The sequence below is a fragment of the Merops nubicus genome, unplaced genomic scaffold (assembly GCF_000691845.1).
Source record: "Merops nubicus isolate BGI_N331 unplaced genomic scaffold, ASM69184v1 scaffold23352, whole genome shotgun sequence".
In the NCBI taxonomy this organism is placed as follows: domain Eukaryota; kingdom Metazoa; phylum Chordata; class Aves; order Coraciiformes; family Meropidae; genus Merops; species Merops nubicus.
Window position 1 is genome coordinate 3,097 of NW_008594600.1, and position 23,115 is coordinate 26,211.

General features: G+C 39.7%; 1 protein-coding gene across 1 annotated transcript in view; it reads left to right on the forward strand.

Moving 5' to 3' along the window:
- The first annotated feature begins 371 nt into the window (after window positions 1–371).
- TEKT5 (tektin 5) overlaps window positions 372–23,115 on the forward strand; it is a 23,770-nt gene continuing 1,026 nt past the window's right edge. The window contains exons 1-6 of the mRNA XM_008935836.1: window positions 372–936; window positions 2,221–2,300; window positions 3,715–3,785; window positions 5,471–5,614; window positions 7,393–7,615; window positions 20,549–20,703. Of these exons, the coding sequence (XP_008934084.1) occupies window positions 372–936; window positions 2,221–2,300; window positions 3,715–3,785; window positions 5,471–5,614; window positions 7,393–7,615; window positions 20,549–20,703 (1,238 nt within the window). The remainder of the gene's footprint in view (window positions 937–2,220; window positions 2,301–3,714; window positions 3,786–5,470; window positions 5,615–7,392; window positions 7,616–20,548; window positions 20,704–23,115) is intronic.

Sequence of the window (23,115 nt, forward strand, 5' to 3'; positions counted from 1 at the left end):
GTTTTGCTCAAGGTAAGCTCACTGAAGGTTAAAAAACTACAGACCCGTCCAGAGTGAGCCTTCAGCAAATTCCTCTGCACTATAGCCAAAGTCTCAAATTGTGTCTGGCCCTCTGGTTCCCAACAGGCACAGTGCTGTTCTGGGGGGAAACTCTGCTGCTGGGTGGGCAAACCAGCCTGCCCTAGGACAGCAGGCACCCATGGAGGCCCCTGAGCACCAGGACCCAGGATGGAACAGTCCTCGGAACTCTGACACCTTGTGTGTCACAAAGGGGCTGCACAGCCCCAGGGAGGGTGGCAGGGGCCGGGGGCTGCTCAGAGCTGCTGCAGACGCTGGGCAGCCCGCGGGCAGCTGCCCGAGGCCAGTGCAGGATGGAGTTTCTGGGAACCACGCAGGTAGCCAGTTACTGTGGCACACAGAGGAAATGCCTGTTCCCGGACCTAGCTCCCACCAGCACTACCCAGGACACCTATCAGCCCTACTACCGACCGGGCTACCGTTACCTCAGCTCCTGGAAGCCCAGCCCCATCTACAGGGCGGTGTCAGTCCCTCCCGGCCCTGAGAGGCAGTGTGTTCCCGCCGGGCGGCCGCCCACGCTCCTGCCCGCCCTGCGGCCTAGCCTGCATGCCCGCTACAGCACTCGTGACTGGCACCAGGCTAACATGGGGCAGTTAAGAGGCTCTGAAGCCTCCAGGTCCAGTGCTGGTAGAATGAACACTGACTCAATGCGACTGCTGCAAGACAAGGATCAACTGACTTATCAGATGCAAGAAGACAGCAGAAGAAACCTGGGAGAGAGGATGTCCAATATTGACTTCTGGAGAGCTGAGCTCATCTATGAGCTAGAGTGTCTGCTGAAAGAGACTCAGGCCTTGGAAACGACAAAGAAGCGGCTTGAATGTGCTGTAGATGAAATGCAAGGGCCACTGAAGGTAGGTTTGACATCACCAGTTATTTCATGACTATACTGCAGAATAGGCAAAGAAAATGGCTTTATCTGTGTTGAATACTAGTATGACTTTTACTGTTGTCAGCGAGACAGTTTTTGGTGAAACATTACCCACAGTAAGAGGGAAACTTGGCCACCGTGGGCTTTATATATAACAGTCAACAAAGAAATTTATCAAGACATTTCTATGTCACCTTTTCCTCCTGGCTTTCTGCTTGAGGCTCCAGGAGGTTAACTGAGTCTCTCTCAGGCATGGGCCTCTCAGCTCAGTACATTACAGGAGAGCAGAAGATGGTCCTGCAAGCTCTCATATCCCAATATTCTTATCTAGCTCTGAATTTGCTGCTATTGCTTGGTGAAAATAACATTTTCACTTGGGATAGCATATAACTTGTGTTTCATTTTGAAGTTCTTCAGAATCTTAAAGGCAAATTAATTTCAACAAGAAAAATGACAGTTGTTGGGAAGGAGCTCCGGAGAGAAGAGAAGCACTCCAGGAGGCCGGCAGTCAAATTCATTTACTGCAAAGTTTTACAGCCTTTTACAGTCGACAAGAGACAGCCCCCCAAGCCCCACAGGTTAACGAGCCTGTTCACACGCCCAAGCTGAGTTACAGATTGGATAACAGTTATTGTCCATACGCTGCCCACGCGCTCTGCCCGCTTGGCATAGTTCACAAGGTTGTTATGGGAAAGTTTTGCCGATGTTTACAAACTTGTCCAGGCGAGCAGCCAACAGAATCCACTACCTATAAACATTTGCTATTTGATAGATACTTTTGTGAATTTTCTCAGGCTTACAAGAGTCTCACTGACTACACTGCTTTTTTCGTGCTCAGCAAAACATGCCATCCTGCTCTGCAAATCACGATTCCACACACAGTAGTGTAAGAGTCAGTGAATGATGGTAGCAAAAACTCAAACCATGCAAAAACTAGAGTCAAAGTTCTTTCATAAACATCTGGAACACCGCTGATGGAAGCTACGTCTGTCATATTTCTAGGCAGGTATAAATAGAAAAGCAAAATTCAGGCTTCAGTAATGACTTTTTAAAGTTGTCTGTGTCTGTACTGATTCAGAGTGGCAGGCTGAGGGTGTTTTCTGTTCAGAGAACACTTTCTGCCAAAAGGCTTTGTGCTACCTAACGCTGCTTCACATATTCGAATGGTTCTAAGCAAGTGTGTGAGTGGCCCCTTCAGCAAGGTTCAAGGTTTCACTCCACAGTGTGGCACTGAGGCTGTTGCAAATCTTCCTTGGTTTCCTTGCAGATAGCCCTAGAATGCTTGTACAACCGTGAGAAGCGTCAAGGTATAGACTTAGTTCATGACGATGTGGAAAAGAACCTCATAAAGGTAAGATCAGACCTCCAGTTTATATTTCAAACTGTGGAAATAACTAAAATCCAACTAAATATTTATCAGGACAAAAAGATGGCAATAATTTCTTCATTTAATTCATTAGGAAGACAGGAGGGGAAAAGAGGAAGAAATTTGGTAAAACTATATATATTGGGAATAGTTAGTGTTCTAATCATCCTTCCTGGAACAAAAGGAATAGCCTAGCATCCTTGTGAGGTCTTGTCCAGTTCTCTCTTCCTTGTTCCTATAAAACAAAGTAGAAATATTTCTCAGGATTGTTTTCTGGGCCATGGTCTGTAAAATCTTGGAAGTTCTTAGGACTTACAATACAAAATGCTTTTACTGCCTTGCTATATGTGTAGTGTTGCCGAAGAAAGAAAATTAGGTGGATAGTAGTGATTGCTAAATCTTTTAAAGAAAAAGAAAACCAAATAACATTTTGCTAACATATTTGAAAGACATTATATGGAATGCATATGAGAACAAGCACGCTAGGAGAGAACATGACGGGGCAATGCCATTGCTTCAAGCACTGTCCTGCATACAGAGGGATGTGCAGGCGATAGGTGTGACAATAAAGGACAACACAGGCTCACTTTGTAATAACAGGAAAGCTGGTTTTAACCTTGCTCTCACTCCTACACATACTGTCCAAGTACAGCAACAGAGCCTGTATCTTTAAATTTGGGGTGACTTAATAACTCCCTAATTATTAAAATCACTTTATTCCCTGTTTGAAAGCTCAGAAAACTGTACACGCTTAGGTAAGAGGGTATGCTGGGCTAAACCAGAGCTTTTTTAAAAAGGGAAGAGGCTAAAACACCACAATGTTATTTGAGAGACCATAATTACCACGTTTGCATAGGTTTCAGTGCGGTTGGTGTGAATATTTTTAAATTTATTTTAAGCCAGCTGGAACCTGGCTTTGAATTTCTTTGACTACAGTTAATACTTACAGTTTTGAAGAATATCACAATATACTTCCTTAGGGAGCCTGTCCCTAAAATCAGATCTATTTCCAACCTACTCTGCTATTAGCAAAATATTTGTTTTGTTCTAGAAAAACATAGAACTAGTTAGAGAGGGTACTTTAGTGGATTAAGGCTCATGTTTCAAGTATCTTTATTATACTTAAGCCAAGAAAAATTTTACTTTATGTTTATTGCAATGACTGTCCAATAAAATCCACTAACATGCTTGATATAAAAAGCCATACAAACTCAAGTCAAAAGATACAGCTTTGTAGCACTGAGGAAGAGAGGGACCAGACCACATCCATTCTTGACCTCCATTGCATTTGACATATGTGAGACGGTTGCAATATCTAGAATGCAGAATAAAAAGGGTAAGGTCAATAAAAGAAATTAAGTGGGATGAAAGCCCTGACACTATATATTTTCTAATGTAGGAGGTTGATGGATTCAAGGACTATCAAGAAATATTGACAAAACTTGCACAAAAAATCACTGAACAGCTGGGGTAAGACTTTACATTTCATTCCCATTTTAAAGGTAGGAAAGCTGATTTCAGCGTTAGCTGGTATCTAATGACAGGTGGAAAAATAGCAAAGGCAAAAGCAGAGACTTTGCCTGTTAGATGCTCAGTGCCCTCCACTCCTAATTCCTACCAATGATAGAATTTGTATGTTAAATCCCAAAAGAACAATGGTATTTAAAGATGACTGACTCAGTTTTTGCATGTTTAATCTGATATCCTTCACTAAAAGTAGGGACAGCAAAATTATAGCTTCATTGTGCCAGTGTTGCTGTCTCACACAGGGGTGAAGTTCAAAGGGAATGCATTTATTTATTTAATTACAAAACTAAATTCAAAGGAATTTTATTATTGACAAAAGAAACAGGAATCTAAGTACATCATAATGTATGAGATGAGTTATGGAATGGAGTTTCTTTTAAATTTGTTTTTATTTAAATGTTTATATACATTTTTACTGTGGGAGACTTCAAAATGCATTTTGTTTAATTTATTTTCTTTTACAAATAGCCTTGTAATGCAAAAATTCTTATTCTTAATTCTTATAATTTAATTAGGCAAAACTAGTCTGAATAGTGTTCTGTTAACTACACAGACTGACACAGATTTTAAAAGTCACGTTTGTATGACATGATTCTCAAAAGAAACAATTCAAGTGCTTAAAAAGAAGATAAAATTATACAGTTCTTGAATATTACATTATAAGAAAGACAGAGATTTTATAAAACAATTGCTCTTATTAAAGGCACTCAGAACCCCTGAGTGATGTTAGATGCATTCTGCAGTTTTACTACAGTATTACTACTGTATTATATTTGGCATATGATCAGATAAAAGCTGAGTTCATATTTGGTGGCATGAACTCTGTCTAGCTTGTTAGGCTGGCACTTCTGGTACCTTTGATTCTGTTCTGTCCCCACATCAGGCAAACTGATAGTAATGCCAATTGACAAGTACATCATGGAAACAGCAATATTTGCAAAAAAATGTCAGCATGTCTGCTCTCTTCCTGATGCACTAGAAAGCAAGACTTTGATTCTTTCATCCATATTACTGTCATTCTGGCCCAAGGTCTGCCAGGTCTCCCTCTCTTTTGGAAGAGCAAATGGAGATTAAGTTACTCCAAAAATTCCTTGTGGGTAAGAAAGCAGAGATGGAACAATGTATTTCCCTCCTCGTGATCAAGATTGGCAGAAATATTTACACGGATTTTCCAGTGATATACAATTTGAATTATACTAAGAGAATTTGTCCCTCAAATCAAGAGAGATGGGAAACCACAAGTTTGGTCTGCCCTTTTCTTTCTCACTTACAGCTGTGCTGCCATGAAGGTTATCACTGATACCTCCTCCCTTTTGCTCTGAGGCTTTCCATCACAGCACACAACTACCTGTCGTTTTTCACCCTTGTGGTTGTCTCTCATGAAAACGACAAACATCAGAAAATGCAGTGAGTTAAACACAACTCTTTGGGGAATGCCCACTGGAAGAGATGAATGGTACAGCAGCTCCCTCTAGCTAAATTACAGCACCAAGCATTTTGAAGCCACTGTAAATGCCAACAAACTGTAAAATTAAGCACTGTAGGAAGCTAATGAAAGCAAGTAACTATTTAGCACAGCAGCATTAATTATGGTGGCTAAGATTAAGGGACGTCTTTCCCCTTCACAGCACCAACAGAGATGCACAGCATGCCCTGGAACGGGATCTTTCTGACAAGAACTCAGCCCATTTTATTGATGAGAAATGCTATAACCTGAGGAACACATCAGACAGCATCAGCTTTTACTATGGAGTGGAAAAAGCAAACGGGACGTGAGTATGAGCAGCTGTTGTAGCCTGTTCTTTCTGTGCTCCCTGCTGGAAGCAGTAGCCTGATTACAACACGAGTCCTAGCCTTGTCTTGGAGGAGTGACCTAGGAAGAAGTAAACTCACTCTCTCCACATAGCCCAGTCCATGTGAAACCCTCCATCATCCTCATTCTCTGCCTCCTGCCATTTTTGAAGCCAGGCAGAAGCTGGCAGTCTGCAGCATCTACAGCACGGACGTGCAGCGAGCTGTGTTTTCCAGTGAGGAAGATGGTTTTTAACTGTGTTGCAGCTCACTCCTTGCCTTCAAACTCCCTTGTGCAGGTTTCTCCCTCTGGTTTTGATTTACACTGTTGCGTGGCTTTCAGGTTTCAAAACAACATCCAATCAGATCAAAATTCAGCTAAGGTATGCAGTTAAGTGTGTTGTGGTAAAAAGCATCCAAGTGTACACCAAGGACTCTATCTATATTCTGTAAGAATAGCTTGGGTTATTTGTAAATTATTCCATCGAGCTATGCAGTGATGTGTATTAAACAGAATGATCAAAAAGATTTGTAAGAGCTTTAGCATTACAGACTGAACTAAAATTACTGAACTACAATGTCCCAATTAAAAACGGTTTTAAAACTGTTTATTAGTAGTGGCCTCATCAAGACCTGCATCCAATCCAAAAGCAGAAGAGCAGCTTGCAATAGGGGGCAGTGGTTTTGTGCTAATGACTTATTTTCTTTATCACTCTTTAACATAGCAGCATTTGAATGGTGAATGTGCTTTATCTCACATGATAACGACTATGTCTTGTTGGAAGAAGAAAAATCAGTATATTTGTTTACTTATGTTCTGCTTTTCATTAAAAGATCACCTCATTCACTATTGAAATGAGGGTATATTTGAAGGAAACTTGGCAGGCACTCTGCTGACTCTAGTAACCCTGCCTACTTCTAGGATTAGCAATGAATAAAATTATTCTTGTCAGCTCTAGTAAAAAGCAGATTCATGTGGATAAGTTTTACAGCCCCTTTCTTCTCTAACCAACCATTATCCAAAGAAATGCCATTTTTCATTAACATTTTCCTGAAACCATTTGGCAGAGTGAGACCTACCCGCAGCACTCGGGACCAGAGCAGGTGTTTTCTGCCTTACCAGTGCCAGCCAGAGAAATTACAAGCTGAAAAGGCAATGTTAAAGAATGAATTAAGGACAAAGTACTTCAGATAGTCAAGATGGAAATCTACTTGGAAATTTAATTTTCTGATGAGATAATGAATATCATCAATCAGAAAATAGAGGTGGGGGGAAACCCCAAACCAAATACACTGCAGAAAGTGCACTGAGACTGTCTGGCTCAGTAGCTGTAAGCAATGCCATCTCAGCTTTAGTACACTCACTTATGCACTAGTTTACTATGATATCAGGTTGGTTACTTGAAACTTTTCAGGTAAATGTGTAGCAGTAAGGAACTCCAAATCATTTAGGAAGATCTTTACTTCAGTTGGGAGAAAGAGGAATACCCTATGAAAAACTGCAGAGAAAATAAAAAAGGCTCCTTAGGAAAGAAGCACTGACAATATTCACTTTTGCTTTTTGCATCCCTTAATATTTACTCTGAGTGTTCTACTGAAGTGTTTGGAAGGATCTGGGTCTGGGATTTATGACACTCATTATAATGAACAGTTTGCACAGTTCAGTGAATGAACACAGTGTCATTATCACTGAAAGACAATAGCTCACCTAAGCTTTTTTTTTTTTCTAATTTTCCTCTTATTTTGAACTTCTTACTAGTGTTTCAGTTCCTGCAACATGGGCTAAGTTCAGTGAAGACAACATCAGGTGCTCTCAGCATGCAAGGGCCAACTCCGTTAAGCTGCGGGAGGATGCAGAGGTTGGACTGGAGAGCACATCTGAGGAGATGTGGAATCATTTCATCAGCACCAACCTGGCCTTCAACAACCGCATCGCTGAAGTAGCAGATGCAAAGAACAAACTCCAGGCACAGCTGGCTAAGGTAAGATTCACTAAGAGTTGGCAGCTCCATTACTATTTTAGTTGTACCCAAAAGGCATAGAAATCTTTGCTAGAGTTTACATCAGTCCTGAATAATGACCTCCTCAAAAGATGTACTTGTATTACCCTTCCTCAAGCTGTGTCTGATTTACACACGGCCTGAGAAGAGCTTACTCAAAGACAGGCAGGCTGCCAAGATGACAAGGTGTTCAAAGGAACCATGCACTGTTCAGAACCACACACTGATTATGTTCATTTGCAACTTACCTTAGTATATTTTTTTTTTCTATTTTGCCCTTATTGGTGATATTGCCTTGCCATTTCCTGTTACAGAAATTGTACATTAATTACTTTTTTATTCCTTTTTTTAAAAAAAATAATATTTAAACAGTGAATTATGGAAACTGTGCAAAGAGGCCCAGAAGCAGCAGCACATTTATCTATCTGTTTTAGAGGAAGGATAAAACTTTAAGCTTTTGCACTTTCATTTTGCAGCAGCAAGGGAAGAGCCCTAAATTAACTAAAACTTAAAAGTATTTATATGCAGAATGTCATTAGTCTATCTTTGACAAGTAAGTTCCAAGTTTTCATTCCCTTTTGATAAATACATTTCCACATCTTCAACCTGAATTTTGAAGTGGCTGTGGTCATGAATAGCCTGATATTTCAAAGTGGGTCAGACTGGACTTTTCAAACATTTGTTCCACCTTTATTTTCTATGAAAAGCAGAAATGGCACAGGAGACAGACCTGCATTTATCTCTATCTGTATTGCCTTGTCAGCAAGTTGTCACTGAAACGAGCGATGCATTGGAAGTGTATTAGCTGAATTTTGAAACATACATTCTGAAGTTAACAAGAGGTTCTGCCTTTGTACAGACAGATAAAATCTTATTAAGCTAGCAGGACTCACTATGTTACTTTGATATGACTCCAGGCAGAGTTCAGTACGTTCTTTCATTGAGACCCTTTCTCTTATAGAGGAGCCTCATGCTCACTCATTTTTTTCAGTGCACATTTGGAAACAATAGAGTTTTCCTGCCATTCTATTTTCCATAAGTAGTTTAAGATGTTTCCAGTTTATTTTTAGGGACTCTTAGGAAAGTGCAAACTAACCAGCCAAATACATGTTAAGTCACAGCACATAAAATAATCTTTTCTTTGTTTCTCCCTGCTTATAAACCATGAAAGACGTTGAATGGATGTTTTTTGTGTGTTTTAGATTGTATATGATCTAGTCAACTGCTTCACTTGATCCCTGAACTGGCCACCCATCTATGTTTCTCATGGACCTAAATCTAAGAACATTTGCTTCACAATTTCCATTGACCTTTCCTAATGCTTTTAAGAACCTCTTTTATAAAAGAACTTCTAGCATGAGGTAGTACAGGGTGCACATATGGAACCACAAAGTGCATTGTGAGAGAACAGGAGAGCAGCTAGCATGATGTACCTGCTGACAACTGGTATATAATGGAAAAAACACTTTATGTCCCTAGGCTGTTACACTGTTAAATAGCAATAGTAAGCTACCTTGAGAAACTTGAGTAATTGTATTTGTATAAAGAATAATCCATTTGTAGGGTACACAAGGATAAAAAAGCTAGCAAGTAATACTGCACTCTGAACTAATGCTGGTGACTGCTGAATTACTAGTTACCATATAGAGAGCAGGAAAACTTTACTCATCACAAACTCCAGAGTAATGTAGTTATATCAGAACAATAAAATGCTAGAGGAGAAGAAAACTGCACACGTTGGTGAAGAGCATTTCAGGCTGGTCCGTGTTGTCAAAGGAAAATACAATATGTTTACCAAGCAAAACTGTTGCTGCTTCAGATGTGGGTAAGGTTATATGGTAGAAATCCTGTTAATTCTATTGCTCTTGACCATGCCTTAAAAGGACAAGAGGGAGGAGAGGGCAGAAGTGAGTAAGGAGACAGTGCTCATTTAACAGTTATCTACAGGTCAGCATAACAGAGTACCCTTTCTTGCAGTATGGTCTGTAAGAATCAGAGAAAAAAGATTTTGCTAGGATGTGCTCTAATGAGAGCCAGTGTCCATCTTGTAAATTCTGCCACACTTCTGTTCTTCCATCGAGATGTGATTATAGTCAAATGCAGATACTACAGTTCCTGTTCCCTTCCTGTCTAACAGCAATTAGATACTGGGTGCCATGATTTCAATTTCTGTGTTTAAAATAAAATTAGTCAATCTTTCAAAGGATGTTTTTGCACTGACCTGTCAGGTAATGAATGACACTCTGAGACATCCTTTTTTCTGCCAAATTATCTTCCCAGCTAAGCAGGCTCACTCTATAAAATGAGATGAAAATGAACATAGAGAAGATTTGCTACCTTGGAACCAGGAAAAGCTATTAATTTAATGAGGTCTGGAGCCCATTTTGAAATGAAAAATAGTTTTCCAATTTGTGAAACAGCAAAATCTTTTCCAGACATAAACACCTGAAAAATCTACAGGGAACCTCCTGTAACCATTTGTTTCTAAAATATGTACCCTGAAAAAAGGAAAGAATAAAAAAATGCATAAAAGGGCAAATAGTGTGTGAATATGGTGATGATCTAAAAAGGATCCTATGTTGAAATGTTACATTTTCTTCTGTTTATACCACTTATACATAAGATCAGCTTGTTAAATTACAAACCAAATGCTTAATGCCTCAGCTTGTGGTGCACTGCATACTCTTTAGAAACAGAGTACCAGGTGGAACAGTTTGTCTTACATTGTAGATTTCATCTATTGGCCCTTGAAAAATTCAGCTTTCCTTTAGAAAGTTTTTTGTAAAAACTGACTGAATTAGGCTTAAAATTTGGGATCAGTACCCTGTAACAGTGTGTGCCATAATGCAGTGATGATTAGGCTGTGTGCTATGCTTAGCATTTGTTGTATAGGTACTCAAAATGTTTCTCCTGGCCTGTTTTATTATGTTTTTTAAAAAATATTTAGTTTATATTGCCTATAGGTATAGCTTTATGACCACATGACTTGCTGTGCCAGAATGTCATTGTTTCACACTTGTTTAGGGAAATCCACTACCAAAAGAAACACGGACATTGCTGTGGTAATGATCTATTGGACCTTGCATTGCTGTACTCAGTAAAAGGCATTTCTCTTCCTGCCCGTCTTTCCCTTGCTTGGTGACAGGATTATATCACATGTGAGATTATGGGAGAAAAGTACTATTCATTTTCACTTGGAAAACAATAAGCAGGAATAAAACCACAGGAATGAAGAAGAATTAGTTCTGAATGTACCCAGGTGAGCTAAGGGGTTGCATGGTGCAGTCTGCTGTAGTGGTTATTTCTAAAGAGCAGGGATTTTCCCCTTAGTTGGCATTTGTACATGGTCACCACATATGTCCTTTCCTGGGTGCTGTTGTCTGCAGCAGCTCTTCACAGGACTGCTGTTCTGGAAAAGGCTGCTGGGGTGATACCAAGCCACACAGGATGAAAGCTTGCATATGCTGTCATTTTATAATATGTATCACCTGCCGATTTTTCACTCTAAACCTACAATCATTTGCATTTAGAGGGACCGTTTAGCAACTTACAGATGGCTTGTCTTGGGGCAGATCAGATGTATTTTTACTCTTTATTCTACTTCCAGTTTGGTCTGAATCCCAATACTGAATAGGCTCCAATTTCAGATTGAGTAACCAAGTCAGCACAAGGGAAGCCTCCGAAGAGCATTGCTTGTCAGTGATCCCTCCCACTTGCTTTTCTGCACTCTCAGTCCAGCTGCTGTTTGCTCTCACTGTTACTTCACTGATGTATTTAGGAAATTGTCCAAGTTATCTTCACTTCAGATTTTCATTCTCTGCTCTTTGGCTTTTCCTGCCTGCCACTTCTCCAGGGGAAGCTGCCTGGTGAGGCTGACAACCCCAAGTCTATCAGAAGTCTAGGAAGTGATTTATGTAGGGGAACAGTAAAAAAAGATTAAATTGCTTTTGTATAATTTTGAACAGGAAATCCTCAAATGTAGCAGGGAAATGCTGTCCCTAAAAAAGAGTTTTATATCTGTCCCTGTCCAGTTCACTGTTGAACTTCTATGTAACATTATTCCTTGCCCACACTTGCTGGATTTTCTTCCAGAGGACTAAGACAATCTGTGATCTTTACACTGGCAACGGAACTATGTGAGAGCAAGGGTGTGGTACAAAGCATTTCCTGCTGCAGGTCCAAAGCTTAAAAGTCATCACAGCTGCAGGAAAGATTCAAGCAAGGAATTCAAAGAATAAGTTCCTCAGCTTTAGCAGGCTGAAAAAGGTGACGCTAGTAGCACTAGATTACACTGCTTTATTTAGCCTACCCAAGTAACAGTTGGGGTAGGGGCAGAGAACTTTCTAAATCCACAAGTTTCTAAACAGAAGAAAAAAGAATCATAATGGAAGACTTGCTTGAGCACAAAGAACCAAAAGAAGAATCAGTGGCTGGACAAAAGCCAGACAAATCTAGATAGAAAACACAAGCACTTATTTTTTTGAGCAAAGGAATTCATCACTGCAACAGCTTACCAGAGATATATGGCTTTGTTAGCACCAGGAACTCAAAATCAAGACCCCTGTTCTCCCTGAAAGCTCTGATCTCTCTAGAGGCCCTGGCTTGCACAGAGAAATTATTACAGGACAGACTAGTAATCTGCAGGCAGTGCAGACTTAGTGCATAATCAAGACTTCTTTCTGACCCTAAGATTCAAAATGTCCCATTTTCTTTTCTGCCCCAACTGCACAAGCCTATGATTAATCTATTTTATTTGTTTCTGGGAGTAATCTTGGTGATAACAATGTGAGGTTCATCCAGAGTTGGTTACTAGAACTCTGGAAACATGGAGAAGCCCAGAAGCCCTAACTAGGTATTTGGCAAGGGTTAGATCACAAAGCAAAGAAGGTCTCACAGCTCCCACTGTTTCATCATCACTGGGCTCACAGAGCATGTGGTTGCTTAGGGATGCAAATATTCTGCAAGAGTTTAATTACAACATACGACTCTGGTCAGGCTCAGAGCTGCTCTAGGACCACATTTTTAGGCTGATGAACAGAAAACGCAGCGTATACCATTTAGTGTAGAAGAATTTGGTGTTGTTTTCTGTCAATACATTTTACATACGGTGTAAAAGTACACAAATCTTTAGGAAAAGAAGGAAAAACTTTAATCATGGAGCCTGCCTCTCATTAATGTTTGCATCTCTTTTCCATTAAGAGTTAATATTAATATAAATAGTTACCTTGGCTTTAGTCTCCTGGAAATAACCAATCGGGCAGCATGTTTACATACATTAGCTCTGGGAATCAGTCAGACCAGCCGCCAGTGACATGTTTACACAGTCCAGTGTTTATACCATCCCTCCATAGCAGATTATCCCTGCCAGCTCCAACACCTGTACTGGGCTCAGAAGTGGTTCTATGCCCAGAGGCAGAGTGCCCAGCACCACCCTTCCTGCAAGCCTTGCTGTTCCACTACCCAGAACACAGGGATCAGAAAGATGCTAGAAAAACAGGTACATGTTTAGTAAACCCAGGAAAAAATAACCACCCACTCCTATAAACAAGTAGCCACGAATCTTGAGTATTTCCACTCAGTTCACTGAAAATGTGTGCTTTTAGAAAGAGCTCTGTGGTGTTTGCCTCTTTGGTTTTTTGTTTTTGTCTTTAACCCCTGAGGTGTGAAGAGGCAGTATATTACATCAATACCTGATGGAAATTAACTCTCACTTTCCTCTTTGCCTCATATATTTTTGCTCTATACCTGAGAAGCTTGAAGTTTCGTTTTAGTAAGTTGCTCCATGTCTTAGATAAGTTACTCCTCTCAGAGCTTCCATCCTTCACACTATTATTATTAAAATTAAATTTATTTATAAACTTAAGAAAAAACCTTTCCTGTCTTAGCAACTATTGAGTATGTTTATATGGTGGCTAGAAAAACTGAATACATTTTATATTTGCAAATCTTTCTTCTAATTCAAGGAATCAACCTACTTAATTTTACAAGTAACATACATTACAGAACAAAAGCCAGGAAAACCTCAGTGGCAATAAACCCAGAAACTGCCTACCAGCCTCTGAAACAATTTTCAGACTTCTTAGAAATTCTGAAAGGAGCTCCACTATAGCTGTTGAAAAGGACACAGCCTGTTTCTTTCAACAGAAATGTGAAGAAATACTAAAATACACTGGGAGGTGCCCATGCAAGAAGCACAGAGGAGAGATGCAGCAGTGTTAGGAGCTGTGGGAAGGAGTGTGTGTACAGCAGAGGGAGTACTTCCTCGGGGCACTTGCCTCTCAAAGGCTTTCACCTCAGACACCAATGTGTCCTCACATCATATTTTTCCCCCTTCGCATTTTTACACCTTAAAATATCAGTTATTTACAAATTTTCATCCCCACTTTATGGTGGCTGGATGTACAGTTAATTTTATCACTTAATATTGGAAACTGTTTGAGAGTAAAGTTTTCAGATGATTAATGAAGAGTGACTCAGAAGTGGCTGGGAAGGTGCAAGCTAGTTGGTGCAAGCAGATCAAACTTGCCTGGAAAAACCTGTTTGAAGGAGGAAATAGTTATTGAAGCCAGGAATAGACTTTTGCCTACAAACCAAGAGAAATCACAGGCAAAAGTTAAGGCACCCACTTGACAACAAAACCAGATTTCGCCCTCCTAAAGCTGTTGCTTTATTTTATGAAATCATCAAGACTTACTTAGACTGCATCAGGGATGAACAATGGACAAGTGGAGAAACCATGCAGGAGAAGCCTGGCTCCTCCACCTGCCATGCAGCAAGGCTCCACTTCATGGATTAGCCTCAGGGGGACATGGAACAGGGGCATGATCAATCCAAGTGTCTTTATTTGCAAAATAACAGAAATCTCTTCTCACACTGAGGAACACACAGCTGGTAAATTTAGGGCAAATTTAGCTCACTGTGACTGGCTTGGGATTTCATTAATGACTAGAAAGAATCTAATGTGGCTGCATGAGCCACAGCAGTTTCTCTCTTGCACCATCTCTTCCTAGAGACGTCCTCTCTTTGTCTCCCAGATGAGGTAACTTGAAACAGAGGAGACACAAGGCCCAAACTGCCTGTTTTATTGGTATTTTGAGCAGGTTTAGTAAAAACAAATTAATAACATAGCATTTTATTTTTCTCTTCTAAATAATGATGCATGCTAAAATTGCTGACCCTGCAGCACCTGAAGGCACAATACAGTGTGAAACAGAGGAGAAACACGACAGAACTCTGAGGCTTATTCTAATTTTTCAATAGTTAGAAGCACAGCAAGGAAGCATGCAAAGAGTTAAACATTTTCTTGTGTATAGTTATAGCTTCCTCTGTTAGTTTGAAAATACTTTAGAAAATCCAGGCCAAGTTAGATGATCCCTTGTTTTTCTTGCACTTTAATTTTAATAAAGCTGTTTTAATATAAACATCTTGTACGTTTTTAGGATCAATGGAAAAGATTTAAACAGAAACTGACTGCATATAAATGTGAAATTGATTGTATTGTCAGAGATTAAACAAATGCATACTGGAATTCAGTGGAAGAAGGCTTTTTATAAGACTGTAAATTGCTAGTGACCAAATGAAATTTCTGCAATTAAGCTTAAAAAGAAAGAAGTAAACCCTAAAAACACTAACATCAAAGGACATGGAAATCTCTATCAAGAATTTGTCTATGGCATCACAGTGAAAACTGCCAGGTCCAAATTAATTTTAGATTTGAGATCTGGGTTATGCTGGCAATCCAAATACTGCAAGCTATCATAGATTGACTTTGAAATAATGTGGTCATGTACCCTAAAAGTAATTGTGAAATCAGTAAAAATTACAGTATTTTTCAATTGAGTATGATAACAAATGTAACTTTTACCAAATTATTTGGATGAAATATAGAAACACAAATGAAAAAAGTTTTTAAAAAACTGATGAAGAAGCAAAACATGAAATATATAGAAACACAATCAAGAGCATTCTTTGCACCCTATTACCTGGCTGCTGCTTTTTGCACTTGGGTACCAGAGACCGAGCAAACCTCAGAAACAATGCAGAAAGGAGGATAGCTGCCAGACTGCAGCACTTCAGAAGTGCTCATCTTGTACATACGACCACCCTGATTACATGATGAAACTTGTGACTTCAGCAGCTCTCTCTCTTCCTAACTGTATCCAGCCTATCAAAATTGTGGTGATGGTGAAGTGAGAGAACAGCAGGAGTGCAGTTTTCCACAAGCTCTTGGGAATGCTACAGCCCCACACTTTCCTCATGCCCTAGAAGGAAAGTTTCCCGGTGGGCAGCTGCCTGAGCCAGTGCCTCACCACACTCTCTTAGGAACATGCTGCTCAGCATTTGTTGTTTTTGCTTCATGCTTTTGGAGGTCATCCAGAAATGACGCAGACTGGTGCAACACTATCTGGTGATTCTCCCCACCAATCCCTTCATGTACAGCAGATTAGCTAAATCATTTTATCCAATGTGTGCCCAGAAAGAGTAATTGAAAACCGTTTGTACAAAGCTTCTGTGATGTGCTGGAGGTGGTGCCCTCAAGGCCATTTTTATTTCTATGTCTTGAATGACAATGCTTTTTTTAAAAAAAGTACAAAATCATTTGGGAACACACAAACCTAAAGCATATCCACTTACATGCAGCCAAGCATGGCTAAAAGATGGATGCTTAGTTTCATGTTTAAACAATATTTTCCCTTAGTGAATGAATGAGGGTTTTACTCAGCAACACTAATCAGTGGCCTTGGTTGTGCATAATGTGCTTGCAAACCACGACCTTCACGAGGAGGGCACCACAGCACCTAGTGAAGTTGTATGGCAGGAGAGTGTAGTTACTGTACATCCTGCTGACACAAAGTTTTACAAGGGTTGGACATAAAACTGACTTTTCAGTGACTTTTAGATGAAAGCTCTCTTTTAATGATTAATGAAGTACTGGATTCTCAATAAAGAGAAACATTTTCAATTTAGACTTCAGAGCTTGCCCTTTTTGAACATTAACATTGCATGTATTTGCAGGCTATGCAAACTAAATCCTTTGAGTCACTTCTAGATACAAGATGACTGTTGTCCTAGATCAGTTATGTGCCATTATTTATGGGAGGAGCACATACATGACTTGGTACTCTGGAAAGGCAAGGGCAAGTCTCTTGCTCCTGCATCCCTCACGGAACACTCTTTTCTTTGCTATGTGTCCAGTGGGCACTGAGGCCCAGCCAGGTGCTGTCTGACAACAGTGCACAATAAGTGCTGTAAAGGAACAGAAAAATACCTCAGGTTTGATGATTCCCAACATTAACCCACCTGAAATGTTACTACTGAATTTCAAATACGCGGGTTTGTAGTCTGGTGGTTGTACTTCCACTGTGGCCACATAGCAATGCAGCAGAGGAGGATCTGAGAAAAGTGTGGGCTCAGAAAACCATTCTTCTCAAGTTTTCTCTGCTGTCTGAACTTAATGAAAATGGCCTCTCCAAGAGACTGCAGACAGTTCATACATGGGAAATCTGCTCAGTGTTGTCTGTACTAGAATCAGCTTATCCCTTCTGCATATTAAAAAAAAAATCTGATATTTGTTTTTTCACAAAAACAGAATGAAAAAATAAAGGGCACACTACTGTTATAGAAGCATTGTCACACAGTACTGACATGGCCATGGTTTGCTCTAGGCAATCTTTATAGAATAAGTGTTTGTAGCAGAGAAGTAGCACTTACCTGAAATACTAAAGACTACTAAATTTCTTCCCTGATCCTCTTATGAATTTGTGTAATGCTTCTATAGTCTGCTGCAGTATGTTTCTGCATGCTGCAGCAATATAATGGCTTCCTGCTGTCCTTCCACGTGTGGAATAAACACAAGGTATCTGTACTGCTTTCAAAGAAAAAAGAGGGAAGGAAATTTTGTTTTCAGAAAATATTAATTGCATCCTCTTCTCTAACCTGACTAGAACAATTAGCACTAATTGAGTATAAGAGAGCTTGTAACCTAATTCCAGTCACTGAATAAATTAAGCTGTTTTGATTCATATTATCACAGGACAGTAAAGTATCAACACAGTGACTACGTTACACACTGTAACAGAAGTACATCTGGGAACTGCAGCATCACTCTGGGGACCTGGTTTTACAGTCATGGTTCATTTCTAGCCAAGTGCTCAGGGCTGCTTTAATTCTGCCATTCCATTGATAGATTCGCTCCACAAAGGTGAATCACCATTTCCAACTGCTGCCCTAGAGAAAACAGGTTACTACCATTAAAGCTCAAGGTCAGAACCACAAAAGTCCTCCCCAGAATCTGAACTGAGAGTGGAAGTCCTGTTCACCATAAGCATAAAAATACCCCACTCAATCCTTTCTGAAATTGAGACATAACTTTGCTCAGTTCAGGCTGCTTTGTTTCATTGTTATTACTTTGAACGACACTTTTTACTTGAAAGAAATCTGCTTACAACACGCTCCAAGTTGTAAGTAGAATTAATGTAAGAGTCCAACATCCTCACAATACCCCCCTGCAGGTAACAGAGCTACAGCACAGAGGATTTGGCTCATTTGTACGCAGTAAGGCGTAGCATGGGAAACAACACTGTGGTGACAGCAGCTGGAACATAAACACAGGAAAGGAGGACCCTGCAAAGCAGCGGGTGACCTCTAAAAGCAGTCTGTACTCTTTGCCAGACAGCCTTTCTACATCCCTACAGGTTGATGGTTTTGGTTAGCAATGAAGGTGAACAGTGGGAGGAAATGACAGGACTGAGAGGCTTGTAAAACTCTGCCTGTCAGTCAGAGCTGGGCCTCACCTGTATCACACACAGATGAATGCACACGGGATCCTCTTAGGGATGTTATAAACAGCAAAGCTCTGACAACAGCACAAACTACTCAAATTCTGTTTCTGAGCAGCAGAAGACCAAATCCTTGGTGTTTTCAGGGAAAGGGAAGGATGCAAGCTTGATGCATAATGAAGTCATTTAACATCATTGAGTCTCTTTCCCTTGTTTTTTTTATGTATAGATATAAGTATATCTAACCGGCAAAATTGTAGACAAGATGTAAGACAGTGTATCTAACAATGCATTCCTCTACCATGGAGTTCCTCTGCAGAACAAACAGCTACCTGCTTCAATATCTCCTCTACAGCACAGCTAGCTTACAGTGATTATTTCCTTAAGAAGGAACCACCACAGAATAAACTTATAGGCAGAAATGTACTACTGTTAGCTTCACTTCTTCCATACTGTGTTGCCTTCATAAAAAGCCAGGTTTTTATCCCCTGTGGTCTATAAGCAATAAAGGCTTCTTTTTGAGCGAAGATGCTCTCAAACTAGTTTTGTAAGTGCTAAACTTGGACAGAAAGGACTTAGTACAGTGTGGAGACCTCACTTCAAATCAGTACAGTCACTCATATGCTACTGCTTCAGGGTCCAAGATGATTCACCTACTGGAGAATGGCATTGCTGCAAGTGCTGAACTGGTTTGGACAGTGCTAGCCAGGAGATCGTTCATGTTGCTCTGCTACACAGTGTCAACAAGCCCTTAAGCATTTGGACTGGCACACAGGTTCCTGGCATCCTTAACTCCTTGGGTTTTGGCTATAAATAACCTTGCAGCAGCAGGAACTAATTCAATTTTCAAACCACGCATATCATTAGCAAATTTGGTACAACTTAGCAGGTAGACAAGATCTACATAGCAGCATAATTTAAATGGCATTGCACCATTTGTAGTGGTTGTTGACATTCAAGTTGCATAGATTTTAGTAGTCTGGGTAAGACTCTACATTGAGTTCAGTTTTTTCTCTTCCATTTTAAAGCTGTCTTCAGGAGAAGCTTGACCCGATTCACTACATTGGCTGTAATGAATCCTGATAAATGAAAGAAACTTAATTCTCTCTCTCTTTTTTAGCAACTAAGCAATTTCTCTCTCTTTTTTTTTTCTATAAAGATTAAAACATCTTTAAGATTAAACATCTTTTTAAGATTCAAGCACTTTCAGGATTCTTAGTGATAATATGATAACATGCACTGCAACTAATAACTATGCTGTACTAAATTCCATGGACCTCTCCTTTTTGGTGATGTTTCACTCCCTATCTTCTCCATCTACAGAAAATAAACCTTTTAAGGAAGTTGGTCTTCCCTCTACAGTTCCCAATGGAGTTTTCAAAACTTTGAGAATTTAGTTTCAGTATGAAAATATGACTTGTGTTCATATGCTCTGCAGCAGATGTCCCCAAAATACTTGGAGTATAAAGCAATTTCAGAAGAGACATAGTTGATTGCTTCTGAATTTTCATGAGACAAAAGGAAAAAAGAATTGAGTGAAGGCTTAAATGAAAATGACAGTTTATTGGAATTTATATTTTGCAAAATGGTCCTAGATCAAGCAGCAGATTTTTTATTTAGGAGAAAAATTAGATAATGAAGCGAAATGGAAATAAGTCCCTGTAGAACTAGAAACACTGCCTCTATGAAAATGACTTTATTGCAAAAACAGTTGGAATTTCCCCTATCGCCATAATTCAGTGCTTCTCTTCTGCTTGTAATAAGTTTATATTCCAATCTGCCTACAAATTTCTTAATGTTATAATAGGAAAGAGATTGTACTTCTCTTAGAAGTTTCCAGGCCTGTTTTCCAGGAACAACTTCATTAAATGCTTTCATGTGAAGTATGAGTGTATGGTCCCCTCCTTCTGTCTTTCCTCTGAGATTTGATTACCACAAATCCTTCTAAAGAAACGGCAGGATCAAGCCAACATGATACAAATTCAGCTGGTGTGAGTTTATAGAGTAATCTCCTCCCCTAAATGAAGCAGAATGACACGACAGAATGGAAGCAGTTCCAACAGGAGCGTTCAGAAGCGGGGGTGAGTTCTGATTTTGTGTGCACATGAGGCTGACATCAATGTTCTGCTTCGTTCAGGTACTTCAGGAAATCTTCCAGACACAAGATACAATCATGTTACTGGAGAGATCCATAAAGGCAAAGGAGTACCCACTGAAAGTGGCTCAGACCCGCCTGGAGGCGAGAACCAAACGACCCAACATAGAACTCTGCCGTGATCCACCTCAGTTCCAGTAAGCAAAGGCCAGACTAATCCATCCTTTCCTTCAGCAGCCACTCAAGAACAGGAAATTTAATGACAGCATGAATCAGTTTGATGAGATTAGAATTGCTTTCATTACATTATGATACAAATTCTGGGAAAAGTAAAATGCAAGTAGCTATGTTGAAATAACAGGCTAAACATAAAATGCTCAATGTATATAGTTGCTTTTAGAGTTTTTCTCCCAGGACAGTTAAGAGCTCAACTGCTTGTTGGCAGCTGATTATCTTTTGGGATTCAGTCTCATGTTTGAGCTGGGATTTAAGAGTTAATTTTAATTCCATTCTCTGTGAAACACAAGCTTTCACTTTAGAAGCTTGACCATTAGATGTTTTTTTTTTGCCTCAGACATTAGATTTCTGTTTTGGTCTGGAATAACATGTTTCTAAAATTATATATTTCCTGAAGTTTCTCCAGCATCCCCTTGGTACAAGTTGGCTCCTTTGGCACACATTTGGGTTGTATAGCTGGGGGGGCTGCCCTGCGCATGCCGCTATCAGCTGGGTGATCCCTGTGCTGTGATCCATTGTACAGGGCGTGTTGTGTCTTCCTGGATAGACAAGAGGATGTCCAAGATACTAACCTTCCTTCCTAACAGCTTCCCAAACAAGGGTCTTTGGAATTTTGATCCCATTTATGTCCCTCCAGTCCACTCCAAACAGCGTTACAAGAGAACCCTGTTAGGTATACTGTAGTTAATAAACAGTCTCAAAATGCTCTGGGGGGGCTTTCTTGAGCAATACTGCACCAGGGCTCATCTCATAGCTGGAGTTAATTTCACAGTCCAGTAAGAGGATTTTGCCTATTTTAATGAAAAGTAGAAAACTATTCCCTTTTTATTTTGTCTCCAGCAAAACACCACTGTATACAACAGCTGCACATACAATGAAATTAATGAAGGATGTAATGCTTAAACTGAATATTTATCTTTCCTAAGCAGTGTTTTACCAGCTCAAAAAGCCTCTATCCAAGCAAAGAACTGGCAATAAATCATAGTTTATTGTAGTGGCAGCTCTTCAGTTTTTTAACTCCTTAAGCCACAAATTCTACAACAATGCAATACATCTTTTTGCAGCTTCATACCTCCTGATCAGATCTTGTCATTTCCTTTGGTGTATCCATATATTAGATTCTTCATCTTCATGCTCTGTTCTCCACAACCATTCTGTCACAAAGTATTGGTTTGGATCTGAATTCTTTTATATCCACTTGAATGGTTTTATTCACATGGCTTTTCATATCACATAAGTCATGCCTGTTATAGATGGAGTTCAGCTGTGAGAAACCAGAAAGAATTGTGATTACACTGCAGCATTCACTTAGCAGTTACATTTCTATGGGAACAGATCAGTTGCCACTTCAGTTACCACACCATCAAGTAGGTATGTGAATAACCTAGTATCAGCATTTAAATTAAAAAAAAAACACAAACACAATACAAACCAACATGGCCTTTAATATTAACACACAACTCCAGTTTTATACTCAAAGACTTGTTCTCCCTCTGCTTCCTCCCTGCAGATCTCTTCCACAAAGATGTTTGCAACATTAGACTGATACCAGTGTGGTCATCAGAACTGCATGTACCCAAGATACAAAACTTCTTTGATTTAGGATCAAAAGTGCCATGTGGCACATGGTCCCTTCTTCCCACAATTGTCAGTGATGCTGTTGATGTTCCAAAGGATCCTGTCTTAAAAAAGTTTGGAAATCTAATTTTAAGGCACTAGAATATCAGAACATCTTTGAATGTTTTCTTCAATTACAGTGGAAGGACATTAACACAACCTACTTAAAACCCAAGTTGTACACGGGGGCTCTGAATCATTCCCACTCCTGCTGGCCTCTAGGTTATAGAAAAGGGCTTCATGAGCTGTTGCACAGCTATTCACAAGATTTTAGGCTTAATGTATATGTGCAAGTTTTCTGTCAGTCTGATATGATTTCTAATATTTCATCCCAAAAGTTGACCTAAGTACACTGTTTACTAGATGTAGTTGTACTGACAGATAATTAGCATATCCTGTTCTCCTTCCTCCAAAGGGCATGAGTCTTGCTCTACCACAGCTCCCTGATCCAGACCAGGTTATGCTGGATGCTTTAGCTGAACAAAATCATTGAATGTTATGCTCATCATAACTACAATTCAGAATAGAAATTCTGACAGGACTTTTGAAATTTGGACACTTCTCTCACAGTTTTTGGTTGAGCTCATCTCTCAAAAAGTATTTTCTTGCAGAGAAAATGCTATATGAGAAACTAAAATAATTTTCTAATTCACTTTTTAAGGATTTTTTACTTTTAGATGATTTAAATGTATTTCACTCACATGGTTTAAAGCAAGAAGGAATTCAGCCCAATAGCTCAAATGTAATAGGGAAAG